The sequence below is a fragment of the Gorilla gorilla genome, chromosome 2 (genome assembly GCF_029281585.2).
Source record: "Gorilla gorilla gorilla isolate KB3781 chromosome 2, NHGRI_mGorGor1-v2.1_pri, whole genome shotgun sequence".
Classification (NCBI taxonomy): domain Eukaryota; kingdom Metazoa; phylum Chordata; class Mammalia; order Primates; family Hominidae; genus Gorilla; species Gorilla gorilla.
Window position 1 is genome coordinate 42,960,314 of NC_086017.1, and position 16,751 is coordinate 42,977,064.

The 16,751-nt window shown below is 45.1% G+C and overlaps 2 protein-coding genes across 5 annotated transcripts in view; both read right to left on the reverse strand.

The window, feature by feature from the left end:
• The window catches only part of GLB1 (galactosidase beta 1), a 139,881-nt gene extending 123,963 nt beyond the window's left edge, over window positions 1–15,918 (reverse strand). Inside the window, exon 1 of one of the 4 annotated variants that reach the window (XM_055383408.2) lies at window positions 15,587–15,805. In XM_055383408.2, coding sequence (XP_055239383.2) covers window positions 15,587–15,661 — 75 coding nt within the window. In that variant the 5' untranslated portion in view covers window positions 15,662–15,805. Of the gene's footprint in view, window positions 1–15,294; window positions 15,416–15,586 lie in introns of those variants that run through there. The other 3 variants (XM_004033810.5, XM_004033811.5, XM_063703673.1) reach the window with 3 other exon arrangements.
• TMPPE (transmembrane protein with metallophosphoesterase domain) lies at window positions 1,651–15,355 on the reverse strand. The gene is made up of 2 exons (XM_055383409.2): window positions 15,295–15,355; window positions 1,651–12,878 (listed from the first exon to the last, which is right to left on the reverse strand). The coding sequence occupies exon 2, from the start codon at window positions 12,768–12,770 to the stop codon at window positions 11,409–11,411; it is 1,362 nt and encodes a 453-aa protein (XP_055239384.1). The 5' UTR covers window positions 12,771–12,878; window positions 15,295–15,355; the 3' UTR covers window positions 1,651–11,408.
• Window positions 15,919–16,751: the final 833 nt, after the last annotated feature.

A 16,751-nucleotide genomic window follows, 5' to 3' on the forward strand; every position in this document is an offset into this window, starting at 1 on the left:
GATTCCTTCATCCAGTTCCCAGCTTTGAGCCAGTTCTCTAACATATAGTCAACAAAATTTGACGGAAGGTTGGATGGATCCCCTTGAGGAAGGATCCTGCATTACCACCCCAAGTCCACACAGTAAATATTCCTCCAATCCTTCCCAACAAGACTCAGGGTAACTGTGTCCTAAGAAAAGGAGCACCCCAAGGCCACCACCTTCTGAGGACTATTGGATACAGTCTGAACTGACATGGTAGCACCAGGGAACCTGAAATGCCATCACTCTCCCTTCTCACTCTTAGGGAGGCCAGGAATAATGGGAGCCTTGGCCCCAGTCCTTTTCACAGAGAGTCCAACAAATCAGAGGATCCATCACACGGGTATTTCCCTGGCTATGAGTTCAAAGTGGGATGGTTTTACATAATGGCCTGCAGAACCCTCATCATGAGTAGGAGCCATCATGGATCAAGTGGAAGCTCTGGAACTGCCCACTCCCCACTCCCACTCAAGATAAATCTGAAGCAAGACCACAATCCTCTGGGAATTGTAGCTATTAGTGCCCCCTCCACAAAGACTTAAAGATCATTTCCATCATGTTCATTCAAATCGCCCATGAGCCTCTGCCAGAAAAAACAGATCATGGTACATGATGGTGGCCACTTAATTAACCGAGTAGTAGCTCCAAAAGCAGCTACCACGTAGGTATGGGATTACCACTGGGACAGAACAACACAGCCTCTGATATTTGGTTTGCGATTAATGTTCTAATCTTTTCAAATCCTACTGATAAAAAGGATTGAAAACAGTTCGTGAGTGGGCAGGACAGCAGTATATTCTCCCTCTTGCCCGGGGCTGTGTCCACTGCCCTGCTGTATCACACGAGACCTGGACTGTCTGTGCATTCATGGACTGTCATGGTCTGAGAGATGAACACCACCATGTTATTTGAACCAGGAGAGCAGGGGACATGTCTCTGAAACAAAAACCTAGAAAAGCCACAGAGAGGGGATCAAGATGGACAGCTGCAGAAGCAGTATCACTTAAAAGACAGTTCATCATTGTGACACAATTGTCACAGCCAAAGTAAACAGGGACAGTCCACTTCATGGACCCAAGATGACCCCTCTCAAAAGTTACGGACCTAAAAAAAAGACCCAGCTTCCTTTGAGCTTCCTCTGAGCTGTGGCACTACTGACAGAAGGCGATCAAAAAAAGTGGGAATAGGCCAGGTACAGTGGCTCACGCCTGTAATCCCAGCACTTTGGGAGGCTGAGGCAGGTGGATCACCTGAGGTGAGGAGTTCGAGACCAGCCTGACCAACATGGCAAAACCTCATCTATACTAAAAATACAAAAATTAGCTGGGTGTGGTGGCACATGCCTGTAATCCCAGCTACTTGGAGGCTGAGGCAGAAGAATCCCTTGAACCTGAGAGGCAGAGGTTGCAGTGAGCCAAGATCGCGCCACTGCACTCCAGCCTGGGCAACAAGACTGAAACTCCGTCTCAAAAAAAAAAAAAAAAAAAAGTGGTAATAGGAGGAAGAAAGGAGGAAAAAGGAGACAGAGAGAGAGAAAACTGCCTTCAGAGTGTATTCCCCCCAAATGCGAATAATGCAAGATTTCACCTGTGTGCAAATTCTACCCTTCTAAATGAATTGGCGCAGGAATGCAATACTGAAGAGACATACTTTTATTTCATACTTGCAGGAGTGTGGTAGCATCAGTATTTAGTGCATGAGGTCACAGAAAACTTATAAAAAGCAATTCCGAACAAACCAAAATTCATAACTTCTCAAGGCTCCCCGTTAACGCATCCAATACTGGAGGGAAAAAAACCCAGCAGCACAAACAAAACACCAAATATGTATCAGGAACCTAATACTGGCCAATGTAATTTTTTAAAAAGTTATTTATTCAGTTTAGATTATTTCAGTAATAAATAAGCATCTCTTTTTTTAAACAATTAAACATAACACAATATTGACATCATCAGGTAATGTGAACATCCCCCAAGTTCCCTAATCCTCAGGACTAAAAGTAATTATATTTGCATTACTTGTGCACATTCCTTGACTACAGAAATAAAAGAAGCTCAGTGACATCACAGATTATGGGTCATGCTGATTATGTGAAGATGATCTGTCTTCAGGTCCTTCAGTATAACTCTGGTAAGCACCTACTCAGCAGATCTTAATCCCCAGCACCCTACACACCCCTACAACTCACCCCAGAGACTCAAGGGCCTGGGGAATTCCTGACACGAGGTGTTCAGCTCCAGGATGCCAGAGACCCAATCCTCTTAGCCTGCAAGCACCCTGAGGCTGAGGGAACATGGATAGAGGCAAGGGGAGAGGGAAGGGGATGGAAGGGTATTTGCATAACATGGGCTTCTCAGACCCTTCAGTTCATAGAACAAAGAGAAACAGAAGAAATATTTCAGGTGACTATGGGTCAAACCCTGATTACATCAGAGCTAAGAGCCTTCCAAATACCACATGTCATGGAAGCACCATTCCATCAGATAGGCTGGAGAAGGAAAACAGGTGCAGGCAATGGTGATAATCTATATGGAGATGGAAGAATCTGTGGATAATCTGCTCTAGCTTATGCATTCGATTTTTATTAACTTTATGTTTTCATGCCTGCCTTGTGCCAAAAACATTTTTGTTCAGCATTCCAAAAGACTGGATAAAGAAGGCAAATCGCAATGGAAGAGGAGAAGCGAGCACAGCTTTGGACTGATTCCCAATCCTCACGGACTCTGGACATGCACAGATTTAAATGTGCCCCCTCATCTCAGAGAAAAGGTAAATGTGCAGTTTAAAAAAATAAAAATTAAATTAAAAAATATGTAATTTCTTTAAAATTAAAAACATACAGACCTAACTTTCCACACTACATTGACCATATTTGGCCTAAGGATAAAAATACAGCTTAAACTGCATTCAGGGAAAAAAACAAAAGCAAACTGCATTCAGTAGACTTCATCTTAATAACCACATTGACATTACTATTTTGGTTCTATTATATATGTAGTAGGATAAAAGAAGTAAGTAACTACATTAAGTTACTAAGAACCAATTTTTTCGGTGTAAAAGAGAAACAGGCTGGGTGCAGTGGCTCATGCCTGTAATCCCAGCACTTTGGGAGGCTGAGGCGGGTGGATGGCTTGACCCCAGAAGTTCCAGCCTGGACAACAAAATGAGATCCCATCCCTATAAAAAATAAACAAAAGTTAGCTGGGTATGCTGGCACATGCCTGTGGTCCCAACTACTTGGGAGGCTGAGGTGGGAGGATTGCTTGAGCCCAGAATGGTTCAGGCTGCAGTGAGTAGTGATGGTGCCACTGCAGTCCAATCAGAGTGACAGAGCAAGAGTCTGTTTCAAAAAAAAAAAAAGAGAGAGAGAGAGAGAGAGAAACAAACATAAAATCAAACAAAATTAAGAACCCCATAATCAGGAGATACAGGAAAATCTCTGTACCTTCCACTCAATTTTGCTATAAGGCTAAAACTACTCTAAAAAATATAGTCCATTAAAAAACAATAAAATCCATAATCTCTTATTTGAATTGTAAATACTAGTATACACTTATCATTTTTTTCTCTCTAAAAAAGTATTGCATTTCCTAGCAATACCCAAAGACACAGTTTGGAAATGATATCAGCGGGTAGCAATCTAATCTAAGCAATCTAACCCATATAGCCCCTAAATTGTGATCTGCAAACATTTCCCACTAAAAGTAACCAAAGCTGCTTCTTCAAGAAATTAGTTAATCCAAGTCTGTGGCATAAGATGTACAAAACAGGGCTAGATTAAAAAAAAAAAAAAACAAACTATTAGGGTCTCATCAAAATGACAAGATGACAGGGCTCCAACCAGCTCAAGTGCAGTGGTTCACACCTGTAATCCCAGCATTTTGGGAGGCTGAGGACTGCTTGAGGCCAGGAGTTTGAGACTAGCCTGGGCAACAAAGAGAGACTCTGTCTCTACCAAAAAAAAAAAAGAGCCAGGAGTGGTGGTGGTGGTGCATGCCTGTAGTCCTAGCTACCTGGAGGCCAAAGTGAGTGTATCGCTTAAGCCCAGGAAATTGAGAGTGCAGTGAGTTACAGTCACACCACTGCACTCCAGCCTGAACAACAGAGCAAGACTAAGACTCTAAAAAGTAAAAAATGAAAAATGAAAAGGTCCCAACTGGCCAAAGATGGGCTATTTTGAGTATTAAAAGATGTAACACTTTGATGAACTAAAAAACATCAGATATCTAAAATATCTAAATATCTAAATTCCTAACAATATTTCACCCACCCAGAAGAAAAGCTTATTGGTCATTCTTGGAGGTTGCTGTGGTATCAGATCATTATGCCATAAACTAACGAATCAAGTGAAAGAATCTGGTATCTGTCTTGCCTTTGTTATAGGCTTTTTCAGAGTAACCACACAATCGATGAGGAGAGTTCTTTGTAAAGGATCCATAGCCAGTAAATGCAGGAAAAAAAGGGTAGAATTTTACAAATCACCATTTTGCAATCTTTAGTGAAATAATGACATTAGGCAACAATCACCAATGACTGCTGAAACATTAAATGGAAAGACAATGCGGAATTTTCTAGCAGAGGGATCAAGCTGACAACACCTGGACCAACAGGTCAATCTTAATATCAGTGAAGCAATGAATTCTTCCTACCCAAAAAGCGAAAAAGTTGAACCTGAATCCATCCAGCCTCTAGCTCTAACCTTTAGAGAGCTTTAGCTCTATGAGCTCACAGAAAATATGAACATGTTAAATAACACCAAAATCTAAAATGTATAAAATTTTAAGACATATGACCCAGATAACTTGAACAAATAAATGACAAAAAATAAGGAAAAGGGGATGTTATAGACTTAAGGAGACTGAAGAAATACACCACAGGCAAAATATAGACCTATTTTTAGATCCTGTTTCAAACAAAATAACTATAAAAAGACAATTCCATAAGAAGAAAAAAATAAACCCAAAGCTAGCAAAAGGAAATAAAATGTTAGAGCAGAAATAAACAAAAGAGAATAGAAAGATAGTAGGAAAAAAAACAGTTGGTTTTTGAAAAAAAAATCAACAAAATTGACAAACTTAACTAGATTTAAAAAAAGATATAAATAAATCAGAAATGAAGAGGGGACATTATAACTGATGACACAGAAATAAAGGATTGTAAGAGAATAGCATGAACAACTGTATGCCAACAAATTGGATAACCTAGAAGATATGGATAAATTTCTAGACACACCCAGCCCACCAAGACCGAATCATGAAGAAACAGAAAATCTATACAGACCAATAGCTATTAAAAAGATTGAATCAGTCATCAAAAACCTCAAAGAGGCCGGGTACGGTGGCTCCCGCCTGTAATCCCAGCACTTTGGGAGGGGGAAGCGGCCAGATCACTTGAGGTCAAGAGTTTGAGACCAGCCTGGCCAACATGGTGAAACCCCGTCTCTACTAAAAATACAAAAATTAGCCGGGTGTGGTGGCGTGTGCCTGTGGTCCTGGCTACTTGGGAGGCTGAGGAAGGAGAATCGCTTGAACCTGGGAGGTGGAGGTTGCAGTGACCCAAGATTATGCCTCTGCACTCCAGCCCCGGCGACAGAGCAAGACCATGTCTCAGCATGCACACGTGCACACACACACACACTCAAAGAAAAACCTAGAACCAGATGGCTTCACTGGAGAATTCTACCAAACATTTAAAGAAGAATTAATACCAATCCTCCTGAAACTCTTACAAAAGTTGAAGAGGAGGAACATTTCTAAATTTATTCTATGAGACCAATATTATCCTAATACCAAAGCCAGACAATACACTACAAGAAAACTACAGAACAGTAATATTCCTGGTGAATACTGATGCAAAAATCCTCAACAAAATACTAGCGAACTGAATTCAACAGTACATTAAAAGGATTATATACTATGATCAAGTGGGATTTATTCCTAAAATGCAAGAATGGTTTAACATATAAAAATCAATCAATATAATACACCAAATTAACAGATTGAAGGGCAAAAACCACATGATAATCTAAATTGAGGCAGAGAAAGCATGACAAGATTCAATACCCTTTCATGATTGAAAAAAACCAACAACTCAGCAAATGCAAAATAGAAGAAAACTACCTCCACATCATAAAGCCCACATGTGAAAAGCCCATAGCTAACATCATATTCAATAGTGAAAGACTGCAAGCTTTTCCTCTAAGATCAGGAACAAGGCAAGATGTCTATTTTTGCCACTTCTACTCAACATAGTTTTGGAAGTCCTAGTCAGAGCAACGAGGCAAGAAAGAAATAAAAGGCATTCAAATTAGAAAGGAGAAGTAAAATGATCTATTCACAGATGATATAATCTTAGATGTAGGAAACCCTAAAGACTACACACACACACACACACACACACACACACACACAAACTGTTAGAACTAATAAATGAATTCAGCAAAGTTGCAGGATACAAAAAGCAACACACCAAAATCAGTTGCTTCTCTATACACTAAAAATGAACAATCCTAAATGGAATTTCAAAAAATTCCATATATAAAAGCATCAAAAAGAATAAAATACTTAGAAATAGGCCTAACTAAGGTGAAAGACTACACTGAAAACTACAAAACACTGTTAAAAAGAAATTAAAGAAGACACAAACAAATGGAAAAAACATCCTATGTTCATGGAGTGGAAGGTTCATATTGTTAAGATGTTCATACTACCCAAAGTGATTCACAGATTCAACACAATCCCTATAAAAATCCCAATAGCATTTCTTGCAGAAATAGAAAAATTTATCCTAAAATTCATATGGAATCTCAACAGACACCAAATAGACAAAAGTCTTGAAAAAGAAGAGCAAAGTTGAAAGACTCATACCTCCTGATTTCAAAACATATTGCAAAGCTATGGTAATCAGAATAGCATGGTAATGACATAAAGACAAATAGAGCAATGAGAGAGAATAGAACACCAAGAAACAAACTCTTGTGTATATGGTCAAATGATTTTCAACAAAGATGCCAAGACCTGTTGATGTTAGAAAAGGACAATTTCTTCAGAAAACAGTGCTGGGAAAACTGGATATTCACAGGCAAGAGAATGAAGTTGGACCCTTATCTTACACCATACACAAAAATTAATTCAATATGGGTTAAAGACCTAAACATAAGACCCAAAACTATAACACTCCTAGAAGAAAACATGGGAAAAAAAGCTACATGATATTGAACTTGGCAATGATTTCTTGGATATGATGCCAAAATAAAAGCAAAAATAGAGAAATGGGCCTGCATTAAACTTTAAAACTCTGTGCATCAAAGGTCACAATCAGTGAAAAGGCAATGTACGGAACTGAAGAAAATATCTGCAAATTACGTATCTGATAAGGGGCTAATGTCCAGAATATATAAAGAACTCCTACATCTCCACAACAATAAATTAAATAACCTGATTTAAAGATAGGCAAAGGACTTGAATAGACATTTCTCCAAAGAAGGTATACAGGTGGCCAACAAGCCCATGAAAACATGCTCAACATGGATAAACAAAATGTGGCATGAAAATACAACAGAATATTACTGTAGTCCAGCCTTAAAAAGGATAGAAATCCAGTCACGTGCCACAACCTTAAGGTCATTATACTAACTGAAATAAGCCCGCCACAAAAAGATAAAAACTGCATGATTTCACTTATACGAGGTATCTAAAGCAGTCAAATTCATAGAAACAGAAAGTAGAATTGTGGTCACCAGGGGCTGGAGGAAGGGGGAAATGGAGCCTTGTTGCTCAATGGGTATATAGATTTGCAAGATGAAAAAGTTCTACAGATCAATTAGATCAATTTCACAACAATGTGAATATACCTAACACTGTTGAACTATTCACTTAAAAATGGTTAAGATCAACAACAACAAAAAGAACAAAAAAAAATGGTTAAGATAGTAATTTTTTTGCTACAATAAAAAATATAGTTGAGATAATCAGGAAAAACTAAACACTAACTCTTCACACAGTTAATTGCATTTGAATTCTGTACTCGTTTGTGACAGATACAACTACTTAATACTCAGACAGTGGAAAGAACACTTCTGTTTAAAGAGGTAAAAAATCTGGCTACTAGCCCCAAATCTCCTAACTAGCTATTAGATGATATTCAAGAATCACTGTTAATTTCATTGGATATGATAATGACACTATAGCTATGCTTTTTGAAAAAGGATTCATACTGAAGTAATTTTGGGGTAACATTATGTTTTCTATGATTTACCTTAATATACTCCAGCCAAAAAATAAAGAGTATGGGTGGGGCAGGGGTAGCTGAGAAAGGATGGCAGAATGGTCTCGTCATGCTTGTTAAAGCTGGGAGAGAGGTACATGTACGAAAAGTTTAAAACAAACCAAACAAAACACGAGGGGAAGAAAAGCATGGATGGGTATTTGGAAGGAATGGCAGCAGGATCAATTTATTGAGATTTTGTGACAGCATCATATACTACAGACACTATTGCTAATTTTCAAAAAGCATTGCATTTCAATTTGCATCTAACAGATTAAAAATAAAGAAAGAAATGAAATTGAAAGAATGATCAAGCTTCAAGTAACGTTTCTCACCACCTCCCCCAGCCACAAACAAACAAAAAGGTCAATGGTTTAAGAATGTTGAACAGAGGGACTAAAGGTGTCATGGAGACCTGCCCACCAGGGCCAGAATCTGGACAGTGATGGAGAAATTTCTGCTGCAAAAATGTCCGCCGCGTCAGGGAATACAAACCACATACGAGAGGGTGTTGATGTTGTTTCTCAGATACATAGAATGGACCTGTTTTCTTTCTGCTAATAGAAAGCAATCAGTCAAGCAAGGACTTCAGAGTGGATGAAGGGTACATAAGACCACACAATGATGGCATTCAAGAGAAAGAAAAGAGGTAAGGATGCAAAATTTAAAAAAAAAAAAAAAAGGACTTAATGAAAGCTAATTTCATCAAGCCCAGGTCACTGATGAGAAAGATGTAAAATCAAGAAACCAGTGAAATAACACGTAACAGGTGAGTCAAACATTACCAGCCGCATCAAACAGTGGAAGTGAAATGGCACCATCTAGCCCACCTGGTGAAATCCAAAGCGAGAACTTAAAGGGAGTAAGGATGATTCACAAAATGCGGTCAGGACACAAGAAAAGTGAGTTTGGAAGGACAGTGAAGAGAGAAAAAAGAATAAGGAAACCACCAAAATTTCAACTCAAAGATACATTTTAAACTGCATGGGATGGCCCACTGTCAATACCGTGGCTGCCTGGGAACAAAAAGGGTGGTCTCCAGATCCCCCAGAACCCCACTATACGCCAGGAGGACAAGGAGCAAAGGAAGAAACCCCCTTTGCCTGCCAGAATGCGCACGAGGGGAGGAAGGCAAACCCCTAGCAGTTGCTGCTTTGACACATCACCTGCCCCAGCAGCAGGCAGCTCACTACCCACTCACATTCCCCAGGACTGGCTGCTCCATGAATCCTCTGGGCACCTGTGCCCAACAGAGTTCCTTAGCAAGCTCCACTGGAACGTTGAAAAATTAACATTGAGTGTTTACTGTGCACGCTGTGCCATGTGGAACTCATGCACAAGGCTTGATGGATCCCTCCTGACAAAACAATCTTGAGGTAGATACGATAATTATCCCCATTTTAGGGTTGATGGAAACCAAGGCTGAGTGAGGGAAAGTCACCCACCCAACGCTGCCCTACTAGTGAGCAGCAGGGTTAGCCTCTCCAGTCAGAGCCATGTCTTCACTCCCCATCGGAGGAAGACTTTCCATCACAAGCCTAAATCACCCAGCAGGAAACCAGCCCAGCCCTGTCTTCTCAGTGAGGCCTTTTCTAACACGGGTGCTTATCTCCATCTCAGGATCAAAGGATCTGTTGCTTCTGGCAAAAGGGCCAGGCCAACAGGGTCACTCAGACATCATAATCCCTGCCTGGTTTTTCTATGGGTCTAGAAGCCAGCAGGGATGGCCCTATCATTTCATGGCCAGAGCCCAAGGGCAGCTTTTATAGGGTCAGGCAAGTGGGTTGGAAGCCACCTAGCAGGAAGAACAGTCTCTGCATTCCACAGCCAGGCCCACGGAGAGGAGTCTGCAGGCCCTGCCAGAGGCACACAGCACTGCCACTCCCATGCAGGCCTCATCTCTCCCACTGACAGAGTGAACCCAGCTGCTCACAGAAAAATCGAACTCAAACCTGGGGTCGGAGGTAGAGGGTTCCAGTTTCCTGACTCTTCTTCAAATGTAAGACATCCTACACTGAAACTAGCTGACTCCCTTCCAGGCTCCGGTCCATGTAGGTATGGGTAAGGTGAAATCAGCCTCAAGCAAACCACTTTGAAAGAGCATGGGGTCCTAGGCCCTTGTTCGTTCTCTTTGCACTGTGAATTGGTGAACTGCATTTGAATCCTGCACTCACCTGCAACAGATGCAGCTACTTAATGACCACATGGTGGAAAAGCACCGCTTTTACTGGGAGGTACAAGACCTGGTTTCTAGCCCCAAATCTCCTACACATCTTGTCATACTGCCTGTGCCCTATCTCTCTTTGCCTTGAAAAGCAGCCTGTCCCCAATGAGCTCCCCGAAGGGTTGTATAAAATGAGACAAGGGAGGCAAAGCCCTCTGAATTCCTAAGCAGCCATGTTCTCACCATCACCGACCATGGCGCCCACCGTTCTTCTCCCCTGACCTTGCCCCCAAAGGCCCAGGAGCACAGACAGTTAAATAGCATCCCTCAAGGCCTGGAACAGGAGGAGCTTTGCATTCCAGTAGATTTTGCTGATGCCCTCAATAGAGGTGATCCTGATAGAATCAGAGGAAAAGAAAATATTCTTCTCTAGCAGCCAGAGGGCCCTTCCATCTTGCCTGTTCTCCCAAATTACCTACCCCTGGTGGCAACACTGCCCCTTCCCCAGAAAGGCTCTGGATCAATGATTCTGGAAACCACTTAAGTCCTAAAGACAATTTTAAAACACCAGGAGAAAAATGCTCCTGCTCCTCCCCGGCCCCACCTTCTAGAGGTATTCCTTTCTAGCAACCCCGAGGGGAGGTTCATCCCTGGGAGCTCTGCAGGAGAAGGTCCCCATTCCACACCATCTGGAAAATAGAGGGGAGTGCTCATATGTGTGACCTTAGTGATCTCACAAGTGCATCAAAAAAAGCAACTGGCCAAGGAAACAGTTAAACCAGCCTGAACATGCCAGGCAGGCCCACCATAAGTCACTGTTTGAGTCAGGCTTGTGACCAAGGGTGTGTAGGCAAGGATGAGTGGGCAAGGCTGGAGGGGAAAAGCAGGCAAACCACTCTGAAGCAGGACGGAGGTTCGAGGACAAGGGCAGGGCAGAGGCGCACAGGGCAGGGCCAGTTCAGGGAGACCGCTGCAGGATGAGCTCTGTGATCTCGGCCCTGCTACCCAGCCTCATGGGTATCCCGTAGTAGGCTGTGCCTGGGCTGACATACACGAATGTAGCCTGTGCCACCTGGTAGAGACCAGCAAAGAAGGGATTCAGGAGATAGGCTGCTACGTTCAAGGGGAAGATCTGCCCAGCATGTGTGTGCCCAGAAAGGATCAGGTTAATATCTGGCCGAGCCTGGAGAGCTCTCTTGGCAGCCAGGGGCTGGTGAGCTAGCAAGATGATTGTGTGGTCTGGGCTGCAGCCCTCCAGGGCCTTGTCAAGATCCATGCCATGGCCAGAGTAGTGCAGGATGTCTGCTTCAATATCGTCCACCCCGGCCAAGCAGATCCAGTCCTCATCCTCACTCCCACCGCCACTGCCACCACCACCACGTTGGGCCCGTGTGGCGGAAATCTTCACGTTCTCATTATGAAGAGGCTGGACATGCAGGGATTCCAGAAGTGCAAACCAGTTGCTGACATCTGACGTGTAGTACTCATGATTGCCTGTGACGAAGTAGGCACCGAGACGTGAATGAAGCTGGCCCAGAGGAGCGACAGCCGTCCGCAGGACCGAGGCTTCTGAGTCGGAGAGGTCACCCACAATCACCGTGATGTCTGGTTCCAGCACATTCACCATCCTCACAAACATTTCCATCTTGGTCCTGCCCACTGTGGGGCCCAAGTGAATGTCTGAGAGGAGCACGATCTTGAGGTTGTTCATTGAGGCAGGCAGCTGATGGATGGGCACCTCCACAGTTTTCACAGCCGGGGGCTGCGCGGCATTCAGAATCCCGGCCACGCTGAGCACAGCAGTCACTCCCACTGCCAGGGCAGGCCTGAGCACGAGCTTCCTTGTCTTGTCAAGGCTGCCCACGACCCTACCACTGCGCCAGGCCAAGAGCTGGTAGGCCTGCTCCATGCCGCTGAGGATGCAGAGGAAGAAGAGCATGATGATGTAAGCACCCAGGCAGGAGTAGGCCGCCAAGGAAAAGAGATAGGGCTCTTCGGCCACTAAAAAGAACATGGTAAAGAAACTGGAATGGGCCAGGGCCAGAAATGCCAGAACCACCACCTTCCAAAGCTGAAAACAGGTTGACTCTGCAGCTGGGGAGTGGCAGAGGTTGCTCACTGTGCTGCGCCAAATGTAGAGGGAGCCAATGAGCAAGAGCGAGTTGACAAACAGGGCAAGCTGCAAGCGAAGCAGCCAACGCCAGGCCCTGAGCTCAAGGCTCTCTGCCAGATACGAGCGGGAGGCGATCATGGACACGAAGACAGTGACAGCAGCCAGGGTGGCCTTCGCACCTAGGGACAGCTGCCTGAAGATGGCCATTTTCTCTGCTCCTAGTAGGCTCCCCCACCAGTTCTGTGCTGGTGGACTCTGGAAATGAGTTCCTTAGAAAGGACAGTGGCCAAGGAGAGGTTTCCAGGTCAACTCCGCCTGCAACCAGGAACCAGCATCAGCTTTGTGGGATATTAGAGCGTCCTTGTACCCATTCAAAACTCAAAGGCCACTTACATCTGCCCAACCCACCTTGAATCCAAGCCACTCAAATACCAGTCAGTTGCTAGCTATACTTTATTATTCAAAAAGAAACTCACAGCATTGCGACATGATGGGCAGTTTTCATTTTCTTACCACATGTTCTATACGTTTAAAGTTTCTCTACAGTGAGCGTGTACTTGTTTTATAAAAACATTCCAAATCAGCGGTATTCAAAGTGTGGTCTGGAGAGAGCCCTTCAGGGGTCCAATTAGTCAAAACTATTTTTATTATAATTCCAAGCCATTACTGCCTTTTCCATTCTCACTCTGTCCTGAAGGTGGAGTCTTCCAGAGGCTATGTGACATGTGATATGGCAACAGATTTAATGCAGAAATAAACATGAAAATTTGACTGTCTTCTATTAAGAGACATTGAAAGAGATTTGCAGAAATGTAAAACAGTGCAACTCTTCACCCTAAAATTTGGGGAGAAATACTATTGTTTTTCAAATATATATATTGTTTATTAATGTGTAATGATGTAGTGTTTCTTAATAAATAGTTTAAAATATTCTCTAGGGCTGGGCACAGTGGCTGACGCCTATAATCCCAGCACTTTGGGAGGCTGAGGCAGGCAGATTACCTGAGGTCAGGAGTTCAGGACCAGCCTGGCCAACATGGTAAAACCCTGTCTCTACTAAAAATTCAAAAATTAGCCAAGCATGGTGGCGGATGCATGTAATCCCAGCTACTCCGGAGGCTGAGGCAGGAGAATCACTTGAACCTGGGAGGTGGAAGTTGTAGTGAGCCAAGATCGTGCCACTGCACTCCAGCCTGGGCGAAAGAGCGAGACTCTGTCTCAAAAAAAAAAAAAAAAAAAAAAAGAAGGAATATTCTCTTAATTTCTAGGACAGCTAAAATTTAGTTAAAAATTTGAGAACCGCTGGGTCACGAGGTCAGGAGATCGAGACCATCCTGGCTAACATGGTGAAACCCCGTCTCTACTAAAAATACACACACACACACAAAAATTAGTCGGGTGTGATGGCGGGCGCCTGTAGTCCCAGCTACTCGGGAGGCTGAGGCAGGAGAATGGCGTGAACCCTAAAGAAATGTAAACAAGGAGATAATGGAAAGCTAGACTGCTGGTATCTTTCTTTAGCTGTGGGCACAGAAGCCCAAGAGGGACACCTAGGCACCTGAAATGAGAATCCTGGGGTGATGCCAGCCTCCCTGTGTGGGCCTCAGGTATGGCAGCCACAGGGCACCCACCCTGACCCAATGACGCTGCACAAGACTGATGAGCTCACATCAGACAGATTGACCCTGTCCACCTGTTCCTGGTTCATAAATCCTTCTCTCTCTCCCTACCCCCACTCCCAGATACTGGTTAAGATCTGCCTTTCCCCTAGCCCCTTACCCTGCCACTGTTCTCCTGAACTGTGCCCCAGTTCCACCTTCCCCAGTGGTTCTCACAGCTGGCTAGCTCTGACTCCTAAGGTCCTACGGGCCTTCTGGACAAGAAAATTCTGTCTACATACTGGGGTAGGGGAACCACAGACGTGGTGAAGAGGGAGCAGCAAATAATCTGTGCTGACTTTTTCCCAAAATGCAAACATTTTCAGCAGCTGTTTTCCAAATACTTAAGATGTTCAATCTTGGTTGTAGATAAATGTACCACTGTTCTCTGCCCTAGGCACGTTATTGAAAGCGTTATTAAAGGGTGTAACTTACAAGTCAACGGTGTCAAATGCTACCAGCTCTTACTTAAAGCATACTGCAGGCTCAGCCCACCTACACCCTGGAGGAACCAAAGTTGGTCCGCGGAACGTGCAGAGGAGCAGCTTGCAACTACCCACTCTCCTTTCCGCAGGTGTGATGCAAACCTCCCCAGGCAGCGCTTCGGAGCCCCTCAGCCAGTCGCCTCAGCTCGGACGCAGCGAGTGAAGCTGTCCTTCCTCTCCCACCAACTGTGCACGCCCCGCACCTCACCTATTCGCCTCGCCAGCCCTCCCCCGATCAACGATGGCATCCCCCGGCAGCCTGCCTATTCCCCCCCTCAACCTGGACCCCCAAACGCCGAAGGAAAAGGGTCTCACAAATACAAAGAAAAATCCAAGCCAAAGGGCAGGCGACGGGGAGTGGTGAGAAAGGAACAAGATGCACAAAGAGGGAGAGCACCCAGAGGGGAAATAACCCAATGTTCCCACTGCAGGGGCCTGTCCTGACCCCATTTTTCTCCTTCCGGAGCGCTCCGCAGAGCACGAACTGCGAAAGCGAGGGCGCCCCAAACCAGAGCCGGAGGCACCCTCTAACCCGCGCAACTTGGAATCCCCTCCCGGAAAGCCAACTTAGGAAATGTTTACACGCACCTCGTCTCAACACCTCGTTACAGATGGGGAAGTGGATCCAAGCGCAAAGGGCGGCCGGAGCGGAACGCACAAGCGACCTAGCTGCCTGGAAGGACGCGCGCCCCGCCCGGCCCGCCCCCGACGGGAAGGCCGGTCCACTGCCTGCGTTCCGCCGGCCGCAAGCCTGCTGGGGGGCACTTCGGGGCTCAGGCTCCCCGCCCTGCGGGACAGCGGGTGGCTGCGACCCCAGCCCGGTTCCCCGCCAGCCTGTCCCCTAGAAATGCCTCCCCGTTCCCGGGTCCCGCAGACTTACGCGCAAGGCGCGCGTAGGGCCCAGAAGCAGCAGAGCCAGCAGCAGAGGGAGGATGCGAACCAGGAACCCCGGCATGACCACCAGCCTCCCGGCTCTGCAGTCGGCGCCCAGGCCGGCCGCTTCGCGTCACTTGACTAAGGACCCACGGCCTGGCACCGCCCCTCGTCGGCCCAGCAGCCAGCCCTCGCGCCTGCTCAGCCCCGCGCCCCGCCCTGCTGTGGCCAAGCCGGGCGGGTGGGGGCGGCTAGGAGGCTGCGCGCCGCCGCGTGACTCCAGGATAGTACTATCTGGGTTTTGCAGGCGTCTTCCCTCGGAAGGGACCCTTTGGAACTGCAGTCCGGAGGGCCTGCTTTCAGCAGCTTGATAACGCGCCTCGGGGATTGGACATGAATCATGATCTCCCTGTTCCCTGGCTGCCTTGAGAGAGTAGAAGAGGGAAATTGTTAATCATTAAACCTAAACGCCCTAGATGGAATCCGCGTCTCATATACGGGCTCTTTGAATAACTCTAAGCCAGGGGTTAGCAAAATGTGGTCGGTCCCTGGAGCCACTGTATCAACTCACCTGGAACTTGTTAGAATGAAAATCCTGCTCACGCCTGTAATCCCAGCACTTTGGGAGGCCGAGGCGGGCGGATCGCCTGAGGTCAGGAGTTCCAGACCAGCCTGACCAGTATGATGAAACCCCGTCTCTACTAAAAATACAAAAATTAGCCGGGCGTGGTGGCAGGCGCCTGTAATCCCAGCTACTGAGGAGGCTGAGACAGGAGAATCGCTTGAACCCGGGAGGTGGAGGTTGCAGTAAACCGAGATCGAGCCATTGCGCTCCAGCCTGGGCAATAACAGCGAAATTCTGTATCAAAAAAAAAAAATTTTTTTTTTTAAATAACCTTAGTTTGTGCCTTGGTGTTCCAAAAAGCCTTTTTACATTGTATAACAAAGTAGCCAAAATTCTATTTGTTCACTCCTTTCTCCTTTCCTACTGGACATTTCCTTGAGAGATTGAGAAAGTATCAGAAAGGACATTTCATTGAGACATTGAGAAAGTATCAGTTACTGGCTTTTCTTTCTTAGGTTTTTGTTTTTTGGTTTGGGGGTTGTTTTTTTGTTTTGTTTTTGTTTTTTTTGAGACAGGGTCTCACTCTGTCACCCAGGCTGGAGTGGGG

Bases quoted from the DNA above. Each gene is read 5' to 3' on its own strand.
- TMPPE (XM_055383409.2), bottom strand. From the start codon at position 12,770: ATGGCCATCTTCAGGCAGCTGTCCCTAGGTGCGAAGGCCACCCTGGCT.